Source organism: Mobula birostris, chromosome 6 (assembly GCF_030028105.1).
Source record: "Mobula birostris isolate sMobBir1 chromosome 6, sMobBir1.hap1, whole genome shotgun sequence".
Classification (NCBI taxonomy): Eukaryota; Metazoa; Chordata; class Chondrichthyes; order Myliobatiformes; family Myliobatidae; genus Mobula; species Mobula birostris.
This window is the reverse complement of record NC_092375.1, coordinates 40,607,948-40,627,348: the sequence shown is the minus strand read 5'-3', so window position 1 is coordinate 40,627,348 and position 19,401 is coordinate 40,607,948. Positions and strand designations below refer to the sequence as shown.

General features: G+C 40.4%; 1 protein-coding gene across 2 annotated transcripts in view; it reads left to right on the top strand.

Moving 5' to 3' along the window:
• The window catches only part of LOC140199763 (syntaxin-binding protein 5-like), a 340,576-nt gene that overhangs the window by 155,862 nt on the left and 165,313 nt on the right, over nucleotides 1-19,401 (top strand). For both annotated transcript variants that reach the window (XM_072262244.1, XM_072262243.1), the window contains exon 7: nucleotides 19,167-19,250. In XM_072262244.1, coding sequence (XP_072118345.1) covers nucleotides 19,167-19,250 — 84 coding nt within the window. The remainder of the gene's footprint in view (nucleotides 1-19,166; nucleotides 19,251-19,401) is intronic.

The following is a 19,401-nucleotide window of genomic DNA, read 5'->3' as shown; positions in this document are numbered from 1 at the left end:
TAGAAAATAGTCAACATCATCATTCCTTCAACAAAGTGTATGACAAACTTTTCTACACTGTATTCCATCTGCCACTTCTTTGCTCATTTTCCCAATTTGTCTAAGTCCTTCTGCAGACTGCCTGCTTCCTCAACCTGCCACTCCACCTACCTTCATATTTTCTGTAAGCTTGACTACAAAGCTATCAATTCCGTCACCCAAATCATTGACACATAACATGAAAAGAAGGGGTCACAATACTGATCCCAGTGGAACACCACTTGTTACGAGCGTCGAACCAGAATAGGTCACCTTCATACCAACCCTTTGCCTCCAACATAATTTTCCAGTGTTGCAATATCCACTTTTGCCTCTCCTTTACCTTTTATATATCTGAAAAAAACTTTTGGTATCTTCTTTTATATTATCGTCCAGCTTACCTCCCTAGTTCATATTTTCCCTCCCTATGGCTTTTTAGTTACCTTCTGTAAGTTATTAAAAGCTTCCTAATCCTCCATTTCCCCACCAATTTTTTGCTATATAATATACCTCTCTTTTGCTCTTATGCTGTCTTTGATTTGCTTTGTCAGTCATGGTTGCATCATTCTCCCTTTCGAATACTTATTCATCTTTGGGATATATCTACAGCATACTTTGCTTTCTGAATTGCCCTGAGAAAGTGCAGCCAATGTTGTTCTGTCTTCATCCTTGCTAGTGTCCCCTTCAATTTTGGTCAGGACCTTCCTCATGCCTCTGTAATTCTATTTACTCGACTGTAAAACTGATATGTCTGACTTTGGCTCCTCCCTCTCAAACTGCAGGGTGAATTCTATCATATTATGATTGTTGCTTCCTAAGGGTTCCTTTACCTTAAGCTCCCTTATCACAACACCTTGTCCAGAATTGCTTTTCCCCTAATGGGCTCAACCACAAGCTGCTCTAAAGAGCCATCTTGTAGGCATTCTACAAATTCCTTCTCTTAGGATCCCGCACCAACCTGATTTTCCCAATCTACCTGCATATTGAAATCCTCCTTGATTATATTAACATTGCACTTTATGCATGTCTTTTCTATATTCTGTTGAAATGTTTTAGTGTTCGGATGCCTATATATAATTCCCGTCAGAATCTTTTTTACCCTCAACTCTACCCACAAAGGTTCTATATCTTCCGATCCTATGTCACCTCTTTCTAAAGATTTGATTTCGTTTTTATCAACAGAGCTGCCCTACCCCATCTGTCTCCCTGCCTGTCCTTTTGATACAATATGCATCCTTGGATATTAAGCTCCAAACTATGATCTTCTTTCAGCCATGACTTGATACCCACAACGTAATACCTGGCAATCTTTAACTACACTACACTCAATCTGTATACTACGTGCTTTCAAATATAACGCCTCCTGTCCTGTATTCATCACCCTTTTTGATTTTGCTTCCAAGTTACACTTCAACTCATCCCACTAACTGCAATTTTGCCCAATCATCTTCTATCCTTCCTCACGGTCTCACTACCCACTGCATCTATTTGTATTCCCACTTGCTTCATCCTCTGGCCAAATTAGTTTATACCCTCCCCAACAGTTCCAGTAAGCTTGCCTGCAGTGATACTGATCCCCCTCGCATTCAGGTGTAACCTGTACTTTTTGTACAGGTCAAATCTTCCACAAAGGAGACCCCAGTGATCCAGGAATCTGAAACCCTGTCCCCTGCACCAGTTCCTCAGCCACTCATTCATCTGTACTGTCCTCCTATTCCTACCCTGACTAGCATATAACACTGGGAGTAATCCAGAGATTACTACCTTGGGTGTCTTGCTCTTCAGCCTCTCCCTAACTCCCTATACTCACTGTGCAGGACCTCTTCCCCCTTTGTACCTGTATCATCGGTGCCAGTGTGCAACAGACCCTCTGGCTGCTCACCCTCCCTCTTGAGAATATTCTGTAGCTGCTCTGAGACACCCTTGACCTTAGCACTTGGGAGAGAGACAGTATACTGGCACTCCTTCATGATCACAGGATTTCCTGTCTATTTCTCTAACTACCGAATCTCCTTTCTCTATTCACTACTCCTTTCTACTTGACTTTACCCTTCCCTGCTGAACCACAGAGGCATGCATAGTGCCACTGGCCTGGCTGCTGCTACCGGGCGCTAATAGGTCATCCCCCACCCCTGCAATATCAAAAAAGGTGTACTTGTTGCTGAGGGGAATGGCCACATGGGAACTATGCACTAACTGCTTACTCTCCTTATTTCTCCACGTGGTCAAACATCTATTATCAGAAGCCTGCACTCTGGGTGACCACCTCAGTAAAGTCTCATCTATGAGGTTTTCGGTTTCCTGCTCCAACTGATGGCCCGAATGGCCTAATCCTGCTGCTTTGTGTTATCACTTTATAAGTAATTTCTTATTGATCATAAGGTGACTAATGTAAACCAACTTTACAAGGGGAGAGAGAAAATAGGGATTTATAGACCAATTGGCTTTCTGTTGATAATGGGGAAAATGTAACAGCAGACTATTTGGGAATAAGTAACCAGGATCAGTCAGAGGCAGTGTGGAATACCACAAGGAAAATCATGTTTGACAAGTTTACCAGAATTTTTTGATGAGATCGCTTAGAATGGGTGGGGGTGACTTAACAGACCTGCTGGTTTTGGGCTTTCAATAAGATTACTGTATCAAATCAAACCATGTGACTAAAGATAATGTACCGGTGTGGATAGAGAACTGGTTGGCAGACAGAAAACAAAGAGCAGGAACTAACAGGTGACGAAATAATTTCCCACTTGGGATAAATAGAATACTTGTTATTTACAGAATAATAGGCAGTGATGAGTGAAGGATCACTTGCTCGGGTGGGGGGGGGGGGGGAGTCCTAGGAATCCAGTTTCACATAATATATTGGTCACAAGAATTAAATGTGGAATCTTTTAAGTCTGTGATTCACATATACTGTAGATACTTGGAAGAGTGAGATAATTTGGATAGGTTGAGTGAATGGATAGACGCTGTATCATGTCAATCAATGCGAGGGGACCCACTTTAATAGCGAAAGCAAGAAGGCATATTGTTATTTGAACACTGAGTGTGTAGGAAATGGAGAGGTGCAGTGAGACTTGGGTGTCCTTCTACATCAATCATTGTGCTGAATTTGAATTTGTGTGGAAATCACCCTATTGACAATTGGTGAAAAATATATTTGGCATTATTTATTCCCTTAATTGCAGAGGTAAAGGACAAATACTCCCATCTTGCACCATATGCTACCTAGCAAGACACTAGATGATCAGTCTCTGTCAAACTTGTGACTTCACTTTGTTCTCTGAGCCCCAGAATCAGGGACTCCTTGCCAGCATTGGTGCTAGAGTGTCTCTCTGATCTTAGATTCTCATGTTGTTTCAGGATTTAATATGAAGTTAAATCAGAGCAGCTGTACCACACGTTAATTCAGCTCAGATAAGACCTACTTCATCTATTTTTGTCCCTTTGTAGTTGAACTGTTAGTTGCTCCAGTACCTTCAATTTCCACTTTTATGACATCCTTGTTATTAGCACTAAGCCATTTGGGAACAGAGGAGTATGGAATTGATTGCCTCCAACAGTTCATGCAAAGATTTCATTTCCAACCAGGTTTAAACACTTGTGGGTATTTTTAATTAGACCTCTAGTTATTTCCTATTATCATAGCAACAACCAGTTCTTCTGTCTGCTTCTGAGACTTTGAAATGCTATTGGAGATATCTTGGGGATTATTGCCACGTTATGAAACTAAGAGAATGTAACATTGGCATTGTCTCTTTTCTCATGCTGGTCTAGTTCCTGCTTGTCGTCAATCGGCCCTAAAGAGACAGGCATAATCATTCATTGCAGAAATAGGCACTTTGGCTCAGCCGTTTCTGCTGACTATCAATTGATCAACCCCTACGTACTCATGAACATGTGGCCAAATTCAGCTTTAACTCTATCTATAATTTCACAGATAACACCATTGTAGTGGGCTGGACTTCAAAAAGTAAAAAAAAAACAAGCTAGAACATAAGAAGGAGATAGAGAGCCGAGTGGCAAGGTGTCGGGACTTTCCGTAGTTTCAGCAAAACAAAAGAACTTGTCATTGGCTTCAGAAAATGGGGTAGAACACATATATCTCATGCCTGGCATACCGAGACTGGGGTATTAAGAGAGATTCAGACAAGTTATCTTGTAGACGTCAGTGTTTAAAGAAATGAGAGGGAACCTTATTGAAATTTATAAAAATCCCCATAGGACTGGGCAGAGTGTGCTCAGAAAGATCACTTCATTCAGGCAATAAACTGGGTAAGTCCCAATCTAGGGATCACAGCCTAAAGATATAGAGGGCTGAGAAGAGTGGCTTCTCAATTGGAAGTGGTAAATCTAAAAGAACTCTCTACTGCATAAGAGAGTTGAACCAAAACTTCAAATCTGTTTGAGAAGGAGTTGGTTTTATTTCTTATTGTTGAGATCAAGGTGAATCGGAGAAAAGAGGGATGGGTTATGAATTTGAGTCATAGTGTATTGAATGGCAGAGCAGATTCAGATTACTGCTGGCCTCTTTCTCCTGTTCCCTACACTTGTATGTCAAGGAAAGAAAATAACTCAACCAAGGCTTGTAAACATTGAAGCCCATTTCTAGAGAAATTTATCACCTTTGAAAACACATGCTACAATCAGTAATTAATGAGTTACTCTTTTATTGTTGGGTATTGGAAGTGGTATTGCTGAATGGGAGGTTAACTCCGATATGTTAACTTATATTGTTAATATTGTTAACTCCTATATGAATTGGATCTATAAAAGTTATCATTGGGACCTAGGTTTTTAAAAAGAAAGATTGCAAATTTTGATATTCTTTGGATTATTTCTTTGGTCTTCTGTAACAGTTATGCTGTTAGTAAACTAAAAGGCAATATACATTTGCGCTGACTGCAGAAATATTAGCCTGAAACTACAAGATACCGCTTGTTTATTGCCTGAATGAAGTGTTATTTAGTTCAGTAGGACTTCTTATTCTCCATGATCATTATTGATGAGCGAGAGTACTGTTCTTCAGTTTTTGTAATTTATTCAGTCATGTTTGTAGTTTAAACTAAAACTCTGGCTCACGTTTAATTTCTATATGGGAGTGCAACAGAGCAAACCTGGTAACAAAGCCTGACTGATTTTGTTTTGTAACAATGAAGTACATTAATGCTCACCTTGCAGCTTCAAAACATGAGAATTAAATTGTTGCCATGCCATGAGCTTTGGTATCACGTGAGTGGATGCAGTGGTGGGAAATGTTTCAACTATCCGTGTGTTTGAGTAGGTTATCCCCTTCAGTTAATAGGGTGGTATTGCTGGCCCACATGTAAACTGAATTAACATTGAAAATATGCTGTTATAGTTCTGAATATTGAACAACTTGATGGTGGACAATTAATTAGTTAATGGGCGAAAGGGATTTAAGGAACACCATTCCTCAAAGATACTGGAATCCAAAACAAGATGAAATAGAACCAGAGGTGCCAAATGAATAATTGTTACTGGAGCAACACACACAAAATGCTGGAGGAACTCAGCAGGTGAGGCAGCATCTAGGGAGAGGAATAAACATGAAGGGTCTCAGCCTGAGTCATCGACTGTTTATTCCCCTCCCTAGATGCTGCCTGGCCTACTGAGTTCCTCTAGCATTTTGTATGTGTTGCTCTAGACTTCCAGCAACTTCAGATTCTTTTGTGTTTATAAATTGATATTGGAAAATCAATGATTTGCAATTATATAAAGATCTTGGATAAAAGCATAAAAGGTACAGTTGCTAAGTTCGCAGATGAAACAAAAATAAACAGGAAAGTAACCTGTGAAGGGGACATAGAGACTACAAAGCAATAGAGTTAGATAAAGTGAGTGGGTAGCAATCTGGCGAATGTTGCAGGGAAATATGAAGTTATCCATTTTGGTGGTGTAAAATTAAAAATAGTAACCTGTCAAGATAGTGAGAGATTACAGTGCTGTGAGGTGCAAAGCAATCTGGTTGCTCTAGTGAATAAATTGCAAAGGCTGGTATGCAGGGTCTTCAAGTAATTGGAAGAGCTGACAGAATGTATTATTTATTTTGTGGGGAATTGAGTACAAAAGTAGGGAGGATAGGCTTGATTTGGTTCTTCTTGGGCTGACCCTCAAGACTCAGGATTACCTGCTTGCTGTCCAGGTTTCTGAAGTGGTTAATGCATCCAGAGTGCCAATCCTAGTCTCCTCCACAGGTGGGACAGGTTGTGGCTGATGAGGTGATTTGTTTATGAAGTGGACCGCTCCTATCAACACCCATGCAGGGCACTTGGGCTTCTGATGCATGGCCACAAGTTTCTCAGTACTATCCCGAATAACCTTCTCTAAATAGAACATGCTGGAAATCAAACAGGTTACTTGCTACTTATCAGTGTAATGCCCTGGTTCACACGGTTCATATTTTTTCTCTGTTGTGCTTTTCTGTTCTCTGTGTAGGCTGCTTGTTTGGGTTACTATTGAAGATAAAAGATAGGAGAAATGTGTGCCATCCAATGGGGATGAATGGATTCAGGGGAGGTTTCTCTGGTGAGGGACGCTAAGGTTGTGCTTGGGGCTTTTGAGAGGGGAGAAGAGGGAAGACGCCAGAGAGAAGAGGTCGGAGGAGTCGACCTGGAGTGGGGCCGTGATTTGATGAAGCCCAGGGAGATGAAGGAGGATCGGCGAAGGGGAAACCGTGACACATTGGACTGTTTCATTAAAATGTGTCCTTTTCTTTTTTTTAATTTTTCTTCACCAACCCTTTAGTCAAATTAAGAATTATAATGCTAAATCTTTTAGTTGTATGTGATGTACTGTCTATTAAATCATGGTACTTATTTGTAACAGGGTAACAAATCACGCAGCATCCACACAAACATGGGGATTTGGGAGGCTTGCGCTTCAATCTCCTGTGTTTGGCGGAACTGTAGCGTGTCTCCCCTAGACTTAATCAGCCGACAGAACCAGTGTGTCACATCAGTCTAAGATCTCATACACTAGGATTCTATCATTTCAGTCACTGACAGTTTTGGGGAGTCCAGTGCGTAAAATAATAGAACCCTAGTGTAGCAAAAAGGCCTGTCCTAGTCTATCATGGCTGCACAGACTTTTCGCCTGTGTAGTGACCATCTAACAATGAGGGACGCTTCTTTTTTGAACTTCCATAAATTTGAACCTCAAAAAAATCTCTCTATCTTCTCTGTAGAACATTACAGCGCAGAAACAGGCCTTTTGGGCCCTTGGCTGTGCCGAACCATTTTTCTGCCTAGTCCCACTGACCTGCACCTGGACCGTATCCCTCCATTTACCTCTCACCTATGTACCTGTCCAAGTTTTTCTTAAATGTTAAAAGTGAGCCCGCATTTACCAGTTCATCTGGCAGCTCATTCCATACTCCCACCACTCTCTGTGTGAAGAAGCCCCCCCCCCATGTTCCCTTTAAACTTTTCCCCCTTCACCCTTAACCCATGTCCTCTGGGTTTTTTTCTCCCCTAGCCTCAGTGGAAAAAGCCTGCTTGCATTCACTCTATCTATACCCATCATAATTTTATATACCTCTATCAAATCTCCCCTCATTCTTTTGCGCTCCAGGAAATAAAGTCCTAACCTATCCAACCTTTCTCTGTAGCTCACTTTCTCAAGTCCCGGCAACATCCTTGTGAACCTTCTCTGCACTCTTTCAACCTTATTAATATCCTTCCTGTAATTTGGTGACCAAAACTGTACACAATACTCCAAATTTGGCCTCACCAATGCCTTATAGTCATAGTCATATTTTATTGATCCCAGGGGGAAATTTGTTTTTGTTACAGTTGCACCATAAATAATAAATAGTAATAGAACCATAAATAGTTAAATAGCAATATGTAAATTATGCCAGTAAATTATGAAATAAGTCCAGGACCAGCCTATCGGCACAGGGTGTCTGACCCTCCAAGGGAGGAGTTGTAAAGTTTGATGGCCACAGGCAGGAATGACTTCCTATGACGCTCTGTGCTGCATCTTGGAGGAATGAGTCTCTGGCTGAATGTACTCCTGTGCCCACCCAGTACATTATGTAGTGGATGGGAAACATTGTCCAAGATGGCATGCAACTTAGACAGCATCCTCTTTTCAGACACCACCGTGAGAGAGTCCAGTTCCATCCCCACAACATCACTGGCCTTACGAATAAGTTTGTTGATTCTGTTGGTGTCTGCTACCCTCAGCCTGCTGCCCCAGCACATAACAGCAAACATGATAGCACTAGCCACCACAGACTCGTAGAACATCCTCAGCATCGTCCGGCAGATGTTAAAGGACCTCAGTCTCCTCAGGAAATAGAGACAGCTCTGACCCTTCTTGTAGACAGCCTCAGTGTTCTTTGACCAGTCCGGTTTATTGTCAATTCGTATCTCCAGGTATTTGTAATCCTCCACCATGTCCACACTGACTCCCTGGATGGAAACAGGGGTCACCGGTACCTTAGCTCTCCTCAGGTCTACCACCAGCTCCTCAGTCTTTTTCACATTAAGCTGCAGGTAATTCTGCTCACACCATGTGACAAAGTTTCCTACCATAGCCCTGTACTCAGCCTCATCTCCCTTGCTGATGCATCCAACTATGGCAGAATCATCAGAAAACTTCTGAAGATGACAAGACTCTGTGCAGAAGTTGAAGTCCGAGGTGTAAATGGTGAAGAGAAAGGGAGACAAGACAGTCCCCTGTGGAGCCCCAGTGCTGCTGATCACTATGTCGGACACACAGTGTTGCAAGCACACGTACTGTGGTCTGCCAGACAGGTAATCAAGAATCCATGATACCAGGGAAGCATCCACCTGCATCGCTGTCAGATTCTCCTCCAGCAGAGCAGGGCGGGTGGTGTTGAACACACTGGAGAAGTCAAAAAACATGACCCTCACAGGGCTCGCTGGCTTGTCCAGGTGGGCGTAGACACGGTTCAGCAGGTAGACGATGGCATCCTCAACTCCTAGTCGGGGCTGGTAGGCGAACTGGAGGGGATCTAAGTGTGGCCTGACCATAGGCTGGAGCAGCTCCAGAACAAGTCTCTCCAGGGTCTTCATGATGTGGGAGGTCAATGCCACCGGTCTGTAGTCATTGAGGCCGCTGGGGCGCGGCGTCTTCGGCACAGAGACGAGGCAGAACGTCTTCCACAGTACAGGAACCTCACCATAACATTCCAACTCTTATATTCATTACTTTGATTTATAAAGGCCAATGTTCAAAAGCTCTCTTTGCGATCCTATCTACCTGTGATGCCACTTTTAGGGAATTTTGTATCTGTATTCCCAGATCCCTCTGTTCTACTGCACTCCTCAGTGCCCTACCATTTACCTTGTATGTTCTACCTTGGTTTGTCCTTCCAAATTGCAATACCTCACACTTGTCTGTATTAAACTCCATCTGCCATTTTTCCGCCCATTTTTCCAGCTGGTCCAAATCCCTCTGCAAGCTTTGAGAACCTTCCTCACTGTCCACTACACCTCCAATCTTTGTATCATCAGCAAATTTGCTGATCCAATTTACCACATTATCATCCAGATCATTGATATAGATGACAAATAACAATGGACCCAGCACTAATCCCTGTGGCACACCACTAGTCACAGGCCTCCACTCAGAGAAGCAATCCTCCACTACCACTCTCTGGCTTCTTCCATTGAGCTAATGTCTAATCCAATTTATTACCTCTCCATGTATACCTAGCGACTGAATCTTCCTAACTAACCTCCCATGCGGGACCTTGTCAAAGGCCTTACTAAAGTCCAAGTAGACAACATCCACTGCCTTCCCTACATCCACTTTCCTCCCTACATCCGCTTTCCTGGTAACCTCCTCGAAAAACTCTAATAGACATTTTAAATATATTTGCCAGGGCCCCTGCAATTTCAACACTAGTCTCCTTCAAGGTCTGAGGGAATACTCTGTCAGGTCCTGGGGATTTATCTACTCTGATTTGCCTCAAGATAGCAAGCACCTCCTCCTCCTCAATCTGTATAAGTTCCATGACCTCACTACTTGTTTGCCTTATTTCCATTGACTCCATGCCAGTTTCCTTAGTAAATACAGATGCAAAAACCCATTTAAGATCTTCCCCATTTCTTTTGATTCCATACATAGCCAACCACTCTGATGTTCAAGAGGACCAATTTTATCCCTTACTATTCTTTTGCTCTTAATATACCTGTAGAAGCTCTTTGGATTATCCTTCACTTTGACTGCCAAAGCAACCTCATGTCTTCTTTTAGCCCTCCTGATTTCTTAAGTATTTTTTTGCACTCCTCAAGCACCTTATTTGCTCCCTGTTTCCTATACATGTCATACATCTCTCTCTTCTTCTTTATCAGAGTTCCAATATCCCTTGAGAACCAAAGTTCCTTATTCTTATTTACTTTGCTTTTAATCCTGACTGGAACATATAAACTCTGCATTCTCAAAATTTCTCCTTTGAAGGCCTCCCACTTACCAATCACATCCTTGCCAGAGTACAACCTGTCCCAATCCATGCTTTTTAGATCCTTTCTCATTTCTTCAAATTTGGCCTTTTTCCAGTTTAGAACCTAAACCTGAGGACCAAATCTGTCTTCATCCATGATCAAGTTGAAACTAATGGTGCTTTGATCACTGGAACCAAAGTGTTCCCCTACACATACTTCCATTGCCTGTTTCCTAATAACTTGTTTCCTAATAAGACATCTAATACTGCATTCTCTCTAGTTGGTACCTCTATATATTGATTTAGAAAACTTGCCTGTGCACATTTTACAAACTCTAACCCGTCTAGACCTTTAACAGTATGGGAATCCCAATCAATATGTGGAAAATTAAAATCCCCTACTATCACAACTTTGTGTTTCCTGCAGTTGTCTGCTATCTCTCTGCAGATTTGCTCCTCCAATTCTTGCTGACTATTGGGTGGGCTATAATACAACCCCATTAATGTGGTCATACCTTTCCTGTTTCTCAGCTCCACCCATATGGCCTCGGTAGACAAGCCCTCTAATCTGTCCTGCATGAGCACTGCTGTAACATTTTCCCTGACTAGCAATGCCACCCCTCCCCTCCACCCTTCATTCCTCTGCCTCTATCACGTCTGAAACATCGGAACCCTGGAACATTACGTTGCCAGTCCTGCCCCTCCTGCAGCCAAGTTTCACTAATGGCTATAATATCGTAATTCCATGTGTCAATCCACGCCCTCAGCTCGTCAGCCTTCCCCACAATACTCCTTGCCTGGAAATAGACATACCTCAGAAGATTATTACCGCCACACACAACCGTTCTATTTGTGACTTTGCATGAACTTTTAACATCCTTTACTTTCACCCCCGCTCCACTATCAGCTCTGGCACTCTGGTTCCCATCCCCCTGCAAATCTAGTTTAAACCCTCCCCAAAAGCACTAACTGTACTGCGGAGAACAATCACAGATCTTTCCAAGTACCTACAAAACCTTCACTAAAGGTAACATTTTGGGTAAATCTTTTGATTTCCTCCTATATCTGCTTGAGCTTTGGATTTCCTTTATCTTCAGTTTGTTTTGAGATTTATTACAGAGTACCAGAAGCACTAAAGAATGCAGATGCTGCAGGTTGAACAACATCTGTGGAGCCAAAGGCAAACAATCTTGCATCAGAACTGAAAGTGTTGTGAATGTTATAGGGAGGGAATGCCAGGGAAAGAGAAACCCAAGTGAATTTGGATAGCCTACAATTCAACAGTATGAACGTAGTATTTTCCAATTTCAAGTAACCAACCCCCTATGTTTATTTCCCACTGCTGCCTACTTAGGTTTTCGTTTCCTTTGTTCATCTTTCCCATTTCTGCCTTCCTACCACCCACATAACACAATAAGACATAGGAGCAGAGTTAGGCCATCGGCCCATCAGATCTATTCCACTATTCCTTCATAGCTGATATATTATCCCTCTCAACCTCTTTCTCCTGTCTTCTCCCTGTAATCTTTGACATCTTGACTAATCAAGAACCTGTCAACCTCCACTTTAAGTTTCTCAATAACTTGGCCTTAACAGCCACCTATGGCAATAAATTCCACAGATTCACTACCTTTTGGCTAAAGAAATTCCTCCTCATCTCTGTTCTAAATGGACATCCATCTAGTGTGAGGCCGTAGACTCAGATTCTAGACTCACCCACTATAGGAAACATCCTCCCTATATCCACTCTATCCAGAACTTTCAATATTCGATAGGTTTTAATGAGATCCCCCTCCCCCCATTCTTCTGTGAGCCATCAAATACTCCTCATATGTTAACCTTTTCATTCCAGGAATCATTCTCGTGTAACTCCTCTGGACCCTCTTCAATGCCAGCACATCTTTTCTTAGATATGGAGCCCCAAACTGCTTACAGTACTCCAAGTGCAGTCTGACCTATACCTTATGAAGCCTCAGCATTACATCCTTGATCTTGTATTCTAATCCTCTCAAAATTAATGCTAACATTTGCATTTGTCTTGCTTGCCACTGACTCAATCTGCAAGTTAACCTTCAGGGAATTGCTGTGGATTTGGACTCCCAATCCCTTTATACCTCTGATTTTTGAATTTTCTCAGTTTAGAAAATAGTCCATGTCTTCATTCCTTCTCCCAAAGTGTATGGCCATATACTTCCCTATACTATATTCCATCTGCCACTTCTTTGTCCATTCTCCCAATCACTCCAAGTCCTTCTGCAGGACTCCCTGCTTCCTAAACACTACTTGCCCCTCCATCTATCTTCGTATTGTCTGCAAATTCGGCCAGAAAGTCGTCAATGTTGTAATCTAAATCATTGACATAGAACACGAAACGAAGCACTCTCAAAACTGACCCCTGTGGAACAACACTAGTCACCGGCAGCTAACCAGTAAAGGGCCTCTTTATTCCATATCTTTGCCTCATGCCAGTCAGCCAATCCTCTATTCATGCTGGTGTCTTTCCTATAATGCGATGGGCTTTTATCTTGTAAAGTAGACTTATGTGTGGCACCTTGTCAAAGGCCTTTTGAAAATCCAAGTAAGCAGCATCTGTTGACTCTCCTTTGTCTATTTGGCCTGTTATTTCTTCAAATAATTCCAACAGATTTGTCAGGTAATATTTCCCCTTAAGGAAACCATTCAGACTTTGCCCTATTTTATCATGTACCTGCAAGTATCGCAAAATCTCATCCTTAATAATAGACTTCAACTTCTTCCCAACTACTAAAATCAGGCTAATTGGCCTGATTTATAATTCCCTCTCTTCTACCTCCCTCCCTTCTTAAAAAGAATGGAATTATATTTTCAGTTTTCCAGTCCTGTTGATTCTTGAAAGGACATTGCTAATGCCTCTACAGTTTCTTCAGCTACCTCTTTTAGAACCTTGGAGTGTAGTTTAATTGGTCCAGATGATTTATCTATTTTCAGACCTTTCACCTTTCCAACCACCTTCTCCTTAATAATAGCAACAACACTTCTGTTCCCTGACGCTCTAGGATTTCTGGCATATCGTTAATGTTTTTCATATTGAAGAATGATGCAAGATACTTATTAAGTTCCTTCACCAATTCTTTGTCCCCCATTACTACCTCTCTGGTGTCATTTTACAGCGGTCTGATATCCATTCTCGCCTCTTTATTACTCTTCATATATTTGATATCCTGATATTTAATATATTTTGGTATTCTCTTTTATATTACTGGCTAGCTTCCCTTTGTATTTCATCTTTTCTCTCCTTATTGCTTTTTTAGTTGTTTTCTGTTGTTTTTTAAAGGCTTCCTCTAACTTCCCATTTAACCATACTTACCACCTGAGCTTCGCCTCTTCAGGCCTACCCTCTGTATCCCCTTCCCCAGCCAACTAGTTTCCCTCCCTTAGCTGGCCTCACTTATCACCTTGCAGCCTCTGTCTCAATCCTATCCCTCCCGTTCTCTGCACCTGGCTCTATCTGCCCTTCATCTCCTCCTAAACTGATTCCTCCTACCAACTACCTTCCCCTGTCACACCTACTGACTTACCTCTTTGTACTGGTTATGTCTCTACATGCACAGTCCTGGTTCAGAGACACAACCTAAAACATTGCCTCCACGAATGCTGTTCGATCCCTTGAGTTCATCCAGCAGTTTGCATTTTTGCTGCAGAATACCTAAGACTTTGATTAAAATAATTCAGTATAGTGTTCAGCAGGAATATAGAACATTGGATTATTGGCAGTTCTTCCTTAGTGTTATTTTTCGCCAACTCAGTGACTATTGTAATCTTCATTTCTTTCTGTATTTAGTGCATCTCTTGTTTTCTTCCTCTTTTTGTCCCATTGTTTCCTAACTCCATCTGTTTTCTGCACTTCTCACAAATAATCTAGGAATATGTTGTTGTTGAGCAGCTCTCCGAGCTGGCTTGTTAGCTTCCAGATGTTTTATTACCCAGCTGGGCAACTTCATCAGTGCAACTTCGAATGAAATATTGCTGATCTACATAGTTCATCTTTTATGTGCCCTGTGATCAGTCCATTTGTGTGCGTGTGGATATATGTGCCATTTCTATTGGTTATGGATTATGTAATCCGTGATTGGTTCATTAAAATCTGATTAGGTGATAATTGTTGTCCAAGCTGTGTAGTTGCACTGATGATGTTGCCTAGCTGGGCAACGAAAGGTCTGCAAGCTAACAAGCCAGCTCAGCGAGCTACTCAATAACAACATCCTCAACCCGAGCTACAAATCTTTTCCAATATCTTAAATCTAGAAATATCTTAACCTTTCCTGTCAAGAAAGCAGAAGAGTCAATAGAACTGTGCCAATGTTTACTTGCCAGCATAGAGTTGAGAAGGATAAGAAAGGAGGGAGATAAAAATTTCTTTGTTTATACCCACATCCAGAAGCCAGCAAAAATGATAGACTGACTGTCAAGCAAGAAAGACTGTGGCAGTTAGCCTTTAGAAATGGTCCACAAGACTATTCATTATGAACGGGAAAAAGGAATTTGTTTACTCGTACTCAGATTGTTAAAAACAAGACTATGCGCACAAATGAGATGAACAAAACTGGATTTTATTTCAATTGGTTCAGTGTTCAAAAGTTAAGAAATGTTTCTTAAATTATACAGAGGTTTTCATCAAGCATTAGCTTAACCACTGTTCAGTTTTGGCCACGAATTCTAAGGAACGAAACAGTGACCTTGGAAAGAATGTATTGGTTACTTATTAGCATAATACTTGTGATACCAGACCTTGAAAGAATTAAATATGAATATTTGGTTGCAAAGAAATTAGAAACATGATCAGAAAATGACAGCAGGATGAACCTGCCAAGACCAAATAAAAGGCAGAATACAGAAAGCAAAGAAGATATGAAGTTAGCCATACACAAAAACACAAGCCAAATGATTGGAACTTAGCAACTCTGGCTTTATGGGTGGAATATTGGGTAAGATCTTCTGTAAATCTGATGAGTTATATATTCACTAGTTTGACCAAATCTCTGAAGTTCATTTCCTTTAAATTTGATAATGTTGTTTACTCGCTATATTAAACTCTAAACAGATTAAATCTGTATTCTTTGAGTTTAGAAGATTGCATTGAAACTTGTAAGATCCTAAAGGGACATGACAAGATGCCTATTGAGAGGCTTTCCCTTGTGAGAGAATGTTGAATGAAGAAGTATCATTTCAATAGATCAGTCATTTAACCCAAAATATATCTAAATTTCATTTTGCAATGGTGTTGAATCACTGGAATCCTCTAACCCTGAAGGTGGAGGCTAAAGTGTAATGAATATTCAGGAAGTTCTTCAGCTTTGGGTTACCCCTCAGTCATTTTTTTCAAGACAGAAGACTAGACTTAGCACCCTTTACTGAAATGTATTCTCTCACATGTCTGGTATCATCTTTGTAAACCTTTGGTATTTCTTCCGTCCCCTACATCCATTTTATAATATGGTGACCAGAACTGTATGTGGTACTCTTGTCAAATCAAAATGGATACAGTAAAAGCATAACAAATCTCCATTTTTTTCAAATCTATTCTTTGTGAAATAAACTATATTGTGTGGATTCTTCTTATGATTGGGGTTGCAACCTTTAGTAATTACTGTATTCATGTTCTTGAGTTCTCATTATTCTTAAACTCCATCTAAACTTTCATCTTCCATTTAATGTGACTTTCCTATATCCCATTTATCTGTGTTCAACCTCATTTTTCAATTATTTGTCTATCCTGATGTTTATTAAGTTTGCAGTCCTCTTTAGCTGCCTAAAAAGTGACTTACCCTGCTCCATTTGTTCAGACAAGTGAAAAGTATTATATCATGCTACTGATATGAGCCTTGTAGATAGTATGCCTTGGAAATGGAGAGGAATTATCAAATGAAGCTGCTGGATAGGGTAAAGTATAGAGACAGGTGCAGAGTCATCTGTCACAATATTATTTTTGACACCCAAGTTTAGCAGCACACGAATATGGAAGTCTGAAAAACTGATTGAATTTTCAGTGACTAATAGCCTTAGGTTTCCTTTGTTCTCAAATCTAGATTCCTGATTAGATATCACTGCATTGTGCTGCGTTTCTGCTGAACAATTAATCTTCACTGTTGGGGCTGTGTCCTCACAAAACTGAGTTGTAATTTAACAATACTATATACAACAAAAAAAGATACTTGGTTAGCAGATAAGCTAAATAAATAGAAGATGAAGAGAATAAGTTTGTCTTCAATTGTGATGACAGTAAAATAGCATTTCTTAACCCTATTTTATGTAATGAGTTATCAAAAAATCGTGGCATTCACATATTAAAGTGCTTTAGAAAGGAAACCAACATCTCTGTATCTATTGGAAATGTATGTTTGGGTTGTGAATGAGTTGTCAAATTGGCCGGTTCTTCTTAGATGGTGTCAAGTGTCGATAGAACTTACTCAATAAATTGAAGAATATTTCACCAGCTTCCTGAATTATATATAATGGAAAAAGCATTTCTATGCCAGGATCTGAGACAATTATCCAAGGTTTTCCATGCTGTATTACTTTTCCACTGATTATGTAGCCACAAAATCTGGTTTAAGTTGACTTGAGCTTCCAGCCACTGGTAATCCACCGAAGGTTGTTAAAAATGGGAGGAATCTGAAATGGAAATACTATTGAATTTCAGGTGTAAAAGGTTAGACCTCATCTTGTTAGAGATGGTGAATGCCTGGTACTTTTGCGGCATAAATGTTACTCACATCTAAAGCCATGCCTGAATGTTGTCTAGGTCTTGGTGTATGCACTTCTGAGCTGTCTTATTTATTAATTAGCTAGAAATTCTGCATTCTATTCTCTTTTTACTACTTCCATGTAATTATATATGACATGATGTGTCTGGATGGCACACAAAACAGTTTTTCACTTTATTTCAGTACATGAGACCATAATAAACCAATACCAAATAAGGTTGACCATTGTAAAAACATACCCATAACTAAACCCCTCTTATTCCAGGTTTCAGGCACAAAGAGTAAATTCTAGATGTTCTGCTACATTATCATAGTGTGCCAAATATTCTCTGCCATATACTGAGTGCAACTGAAGTTAGGATTGTCTGTTGTTCTATGGTTCTGGCCTAATTGTTTCTCGTCATGCTTTAAGAATTGTCCTTTTAATTCCCTGCTTGTAGCACTATGGAAAAGTAGCTAATAGTCAAAGATGGGTAGTTCAACACTTGTTGGAGATGATCATTGCTTGGAACTTTGTGGCATGAAGATTACTTGCATATATTATCTTATCTGAATGTTATCCAACTCTTGGTGCTTGTGAGGATGGACTGCTTAATTATAAAGGACTGGAATTTTGATGCTGATATGGTAACAGCAATATGTGGTAACTTCACTGTGTTAAAACAAAAATCAAGGCATTTCACAAAGGTGAGATCAAACACAAATAAGTTGATGTATAACCTGATAAGTTGATGTGGCTAACAGATTCCATAAGTGAATGAAGTGCAGTTGTTAAGGTGGCAGGGTGGAGACAGTTCTGTGCCAAAGGAGGCATAAGGCACTTCTTTCCTCCACTAACCTGCAGGTCACCCTCGGACAAGGTTTAGCCCCTGCTGATCCCCCAGATCAGGGTCATGTGAAGCCATGGGAGCAGGTGGTGAATGGTCAAGTGAGTAGCTGGTGCATATCACAAGTCATAGCTATGCGACCACTGATGCCAGGCAGAAAATTTCTGAAAAATATTGCTAATGGCTGGGGTCACCCATCTTATAAAGACACTGTCCAGAAGAAGGCAATGGGCAAACCACTTCTGTAGAATAATTTGCCAAAGACAGTCAAGGTCATTGAAAGACTACGATCACCTATGTCATACAACAGGACACATAATGAACAAACAGTTGTTACAGTCAATCCTCGGATATTCAGAATATGGAGTGAAGCACCTCTGTGGAGAATCCAGAAAAATGTAAATGTGATATAAGGTATCATGTATTAAATGCGTTAAAAGGCATAAGGCATCTTGCATAATACTCATAGTTTATTTAAATCCTAGATCTTGTTTGCTTTAGATATTTTACAGTGGTATCTTTTTCCAGCTTCTTAAGTATCCATGCTGCTTCTATTCAATGGTCAAAACCGTATGTCCACAAATATGGGTCTGTGCAGACAAAATTACAACCTAGTATGACTCAAGATTAACTTTACTGTACTGTATAAATGTGCTTCGTAGAAATTTTACTCACATTGTAATGCACACATTCTGTATTCCACTGCACTTTTAATGTACTTTTCAAGTATTTTCTGGAGGCCAGCTTTTTAAGTCTGGAAGTGCAAACCTTTTAAAATGACAGAGCATAATTTTGAAATGTTGTACAGCTAACTTGTTAACTGGTAAATCAGCACTCAGTAAATCAAGCTTCCACTGTATTTTAAAATAATTAAACCTTTTGGCATGTTATAGAGGCTGTTGTTGACTGTAAATGGATCTTTCATTTAAGTTGTCTTTGGAGTTTACCTTCTCGCATTTTCTATGCCGGCAAAGGATAATATTATACACTTCTTAGAATTTCTGTGCTGCTAATACATAAAAAGGTGTGGCTACATATGTGAAGTATAAATGATCACAGTATATTGTTATCTACATTAGAGTTGACGCAAGCATATTTATTTGGAATTGACTTTATATCTTCAAATTCCTCTTGCAGCTGCTCTTGGGGTTTGAAAGTGGAACAGTTGTACTGTGGGACGTCAGGTCAAAGAGGGCAGATTTTAGATTTTATTATGATGAGGTGAGTAAAATTTTTATGTTGGGGAGGCATGAACTTATTGTTTGAATTGTTATGACAATATATTTAGACTGTCTATCAATATCTTTTACAAAATTTTTATTTTATGGATTGCGCAAAATTGATGTTTTATGATACTGAACAATTGGTAGGA